Raw genomic sequence first — 4,893 nt, 5'->3', positions numbered from 1 at the left:
TTCTTTCTTTCTTTCTTTCTTTCTTTCTTTCTTTCTTTCTTTCTTTCTTTCTTTCTTTCTTTCTTTCTTTCTGGTTTGGTTTTGTTTGTTTGTTTTGTTTTGTTTTGTTTTTGAGATAGGGTTTCTCTGAACTCTTTATGTAGACCAGGCTGGCGTCCAATTCAGAAATCTGCCTTTCTTTGCCTCCCTTTCCTTTATATATATTATGTGCTTTTCTGGAATGCATGTAGCTCAAATGATTTAAATAATATTTCTCTTTTTTCTGGTTTGTTTGGGATCAAAGGTGTACACAACTATACCTGGCTCAGAAAGTACTATGCCTGCAGGCCAGAAGTGGGCACTGGATCACATTACAGATGGTTGTGAGCCACCATGTGGTTGCTGGGAATCGAACTTAGGACCTCTGGAAGAGCATCTTAGTCTCTGAGCCATCTCTCCAGCCTCTCAAAAAAGTATTTTCAAGAGGAGGCCAGCAGCAGTGGGTAGGGGTGCTTACTACTATGTCTGACATCCTGAGGATTCTGGGAACTCACATGGTGAAAGGAAAGAACTCATCCCAGGGCCACCAGGCCATGGTGGCACCATCCACAGTGGGCTGTGCCCTCTCCCACTGATTCCTAATTGAGAAAATAGCCTACTGGCTTGCCTATGGCCCAGTTCTATGGAGGCATTTTCTTTTGTTTTTTTGTTTTTGTTTTTGTTCTTGTTTTGTTTTTTCCGAGACAGGGTTTCTCTGTGTAGCCCTGGCTGTCCTGGAACTCACTTTGTAGACCAGGCTGGCCTCGAACTCAGAAATCCACCTGCCTCTACCTCCCAAGCACAGGGATTAAAGGCGTGCGCCACCACTGCCTGGCTGGAGGCATTTTTTAAATTGAGCTTCCCTCCTCTCAGATGACTACAGCTTGTGTCAAGCTGACAAAAAGTTAGCCAACACATACATCTTTATTTAAATCAAAACCAAAAGTGAAGCTGGGCTGATAGCAACCAAAGGGCAACATACCTATGCTGTTGGTGGAGCTGCACCACATGAGCAGGAAGCCAGTGCACAGAACGTTGATTGCACCGAAAAGAAGGATCTTCCAGGACTGTGGGAGGGAGAACCATGCCCATTCAGACAGTGTTGGCAGAGATCGCCTGCCTCATCCACACCGATAATATAATAGACACACAGCAGACAAATACGACTTCTTCTAAAAAACTGTGGCATCTAACCTACATCTACATCTAACCAAATCATCATCAATCAGGCTCCCTCAGTCAAGCAGGAGGGTCACTCATGGTAGCCTAGGCAGCATAGCAAACCCTGTCAGACACAACCCAACCATTTTAAAGGATGCAAATTTTAAAACAACTCTCTGAACAAAGCTATTTACTCAATAAGTACCAATGCCAGGCATTATTTAGGCATGAGAATAAAGCGGAGAACAAAACATGGACTTACCATGTAGGCAGACTGACAGTAAACAAGGATTTAGGTTAATGGTAATAAGTACTAGGAAGCAAGTAAAAAGTGGGTCAAGGAGCCAGGCAGTGGTGGCGCATGCCTTTAATCCCAGCACTTAGGAGGCAGAAGCAAGCAGATCTCTGTGAGTTCGAGCCATCCTGGTCTCCACAGTGAGTTCCAAAGACAGTCAAGGCTACACAGACAGACCCTGGGGAGTGGCTAAGGAAACAATGACAGAAGGTGGTTTGGAGAGGGTTCTTTTTAGACTGGCTCATCAGAAAAGACTCGTAGCAATGTGAAAGGCCACAGACTCTAGCATGAGAATAATTGGAAAGAAAACGGAAGCCAGAGAGCTAGGGCCCCAAGTGACAAAGCCCCTGGTGAGGACAGTAGAGAAGAGTGGAAGAGAGGGAGTCTGAGCAGTAGCACGAGATGTCCTGAATGCCAGGAAACATTAGCTGGGGCCTGCCTTACATTTTCCTGGGCATGGTGGGGTACGCCCATGATGCCAACACTTAGGATGCAGAGATAAGAGGATGGCAGCTGAAGGCCAGCATGGGCTACACAGTAAGTCTGAGGCTAGCCTAAGCTACGTGGTGAGAGTTTCTCTCAACCCCTCCCTGCCTACAGAAAGCAAAAGATCATTCCAGGTCCTGTGGGGCTTGAAAGTGGTAGGAGGCAGTGCTAACGGTAAGGCTTTGCACAACTGCATTAAAGATAGCCAGCATGTTTGCTGAGCATACTCATGTGAGGATCAAGGGACTAAACCAGAATGGAAAAGATTTCAAAATTTTCAGACTTGACCATCTGGAAGAGCATCTAGTTAATACACAAGTGACTGAAGATCAAGGTCCAGCCTTGACCATTCTATGACTGAAATGCCCATTAGTCATCTATGAGACGTGAGGAGGCCAAATTCCATAGAGGAAGCAGAGGTGGGAGGGGTTAGGGCTTGAGGCTTAAATACACAGTCACCAACACACAGTGTAATGAAAACCAGGAGAGCAGACAGCACTCGTAGAGGGAAGGGGCTCACACTCCACAGAGCAGAGGGAAGGAGCTGGAACTCACATGATGGAAAGAGAACCAATTCCCAAGTTGTGCTCTGACCTCCACATATGTACTGTAGTTCACACACACACACACTCACACGACACACACACATTATCTAGAAATCTAGAAATGTGGGAAACTGAATGAACTATAGAACTTCAACAAGAGGAGCGCCCATGGCTTGTCATCAATTGACAGTGAGACGACAAGTCAGCAGGGTTGGATTTCCTTGGTTAGACTCAGTAGCTCAGGGACAGGGACAGGGACAGGGACAGGGACAGGGACAGGGACAGGGAAGGGTGAGTGAGAACGTAAAGAGGGTTAAGAACTTTCCAGAAGGAAGTCGGGTGTGGTGGCGCACGCCTTTAATCCCAACACTTGGGAGGCAGGGGCAGGTGGATTTCTGAGTTCGAGGCCACCCTGGTCTACAAAGTGAGTTCCAGGACAGCCAGGGCTACACAGAGAAACCCTGTCTCGAAAAACCAAAAAAAAAAAAAGAACTTTCCAGAAGGAAGAGGCACAAAGTACTTAAAGATAGAAAGTGATGACTAGTTTTTGCTTTGCCTGCGCCTGGTGTAGCTGGTGCTTGTGGAGGCCAGAAAGGGCACCAGATCCCCTGGCCTGAGTTACAGTCAGATGTGAGCTTCTGTGTGGGTGCTGGGAACTGAAGGGGTGTCCTCTGCAAGGGCACCTCCTGCTCTTAACCGGAGTCACATCTCCAGTCCCTCAATCCTCAGCTCAGGGTAATAAGGTGGCTTTGCAATAATAACTCAAGCCAAGGTTGAAGAAGGACTTACCCGCCGGTCAGCTACTACAAGTCTAAACTCCTGTAGTAACTTTCCAAAAAAGGATCTCTGTGGCTTCCGAAAGAGATGAATCGTCCCCTTTAAGACAAACATAAAAATACAAATCAGCCTTAAATATCTAATAATCTTTAATGCTCTTGCGATTTGAGAGTACCAACAACTACCTTATCAAGGGTTCCACACGGCAAGTACCCTACACAAGTTAAAGGCACTTACTGATTTAATAGGCAAATAGCCATATGAGAAGCAAGTCATTTTTGATAAGATGTCCAACATCTCAAAGCCAGCCAACAGAAACTTAGGAAGTCAGATGTAGACATTTTTAGCTCTGGATCTCCTCCCTCTCCCAAAATACTGTATTTTACTTAACAAAGCTAAGTAACTATACGGGTAAACCCGCTACGCTCTCTTTTAGGCACGTAGGCAAAGACTCTGGGGGAATGGCCATGATTGCTGTAACCTACAACAGCGCAGGGCCAGGGAGATTATTAGCAGCTTCTGTTTACACTCATAAAGCCATTCCTTCCCTTGCACTGAAAATATACTATGCTCTTATGAAGTTTTCTGGGCCAGGTTTCCAAAATAAAATATTATAGCTATGTTTCAAGAGAAAATTTTGTTATTCCAAAAGCAATTAATTTGAAGGAGGGCGAGAGTTCTTTCCTGATCATCAAAGAGTAACATGTCATAATTTGACTGCTGAGAGGCACACTTAAATAGTTTGGTTTTAGTGAAATACTTTCTTGAATGGTCAAGGCACAGTCACCGTAACAACCACCCTGTGTTTCTACTTCACTGAACTTTGAGTCAAATACTGAAGCTGCTGAAGAACCCCGGCCCTGGGTTCTCAGCCTTCCTAACGCTATGCGTCCTTAACACAGTTCCTCAAGCTGTGGTGACCCTCCCCAGCCAGAGAATGATTTTGTTGCTACTTCATAACCCTAAGTTTGCTGCTGTTCTGAATTGTAATGTCAGTATCTGCTATGCAGGGTATCTGTTGCCACCCCTGTGCAAGGGTCATATGACCCCCCCCCCAAAGGTCCCGACCCACAGGTTGAGAACTGTTGGCCTTCGGTGCATGGCAAAATCACTCCCACAATAAAGCAAAGGAAGGCAAGAAAAGCTATATGGGGTGTTTTCACCCCTAAATGGGCTGCTTGATCAAGCTGTCTAGGAAAGCAAAAGGTGCCAGGACCCGGGAAAGGTGAGAACACAGAAGGCTGAGAGGGATTGTGGACAAGTAGTTAAACTACAAACGTATTTGTGTGGCAATGTCCTTTTTAACACAGTTCAGTGGATACACACGATGAGAGCTTTAACCTGTCGCCTTTTCGTGCTCCTTGACTCAGGTGTGCTGGTGCACACACCATTACTCCCAGACCTGGGGAAGCAGAGACAGGAGGAGCTCCATGAGGCTAGCCTGATCTACGTACTGAGTTCTGAGATGGCCAGCTACGTAGCCTTTAAAAAACAAAACAAAACAACAAAAACAGTGTGATTCTTGGATATTTATTTGGCCTAAGCCCAATACAGAAAATTATTATTATTATTATTATTTTTTTTTTTTTTTTTTTTTTTTTTTTTTTTTGG

At 45.2% G+C, this 4,893-nt stretch overlaps 1 protein-coding gene across 1 annotated transcript in view; it reads right to left on the bottom strand.

Annotated features, from left to right (window-relative positions):
• Positions 1–4,893, bottom strand: part of Slc30a6 (solute carrier family 30 member 6) — a 29,577-nt gene that overhangs the window by 20,435 nt on the left and 4,249 nt on the right. Inside the window, exons 2-3 of the mRNA XM_029471657.1 lie at positions 3,295–3,381; positions 997–1,085 (exon numbers count right to left, since the gene is read on the bottom strand). Of these exons, the coding sequence (XP_029327517.1) occupies positions 997–1,085; positions 3,295–3,381 (176 nt within the window). The remainder of the gene's footprint in view (positions 1–996; positions 1,086–3,294; positions 3,382–4,893) is intronic.

The sequence above is a fragment of the Mus caroli genome, chromosome 17, assembly GCF_900094665.2.
Source record: "Mus caroli chromosome 17, CAROLI_EIJ_v1.1, whole genome shotgun sequence".
Taxonomy (NCBI): Eukaryota; Metazoa; Chordata; class Mammalia; order Rodentia; family Muridae; genus Mus; species Mus caroli.
Note: the sequence above shows the minus strand (reverse complement) of the source record. Positions and strands in the feature narration are given on the sequence as shown.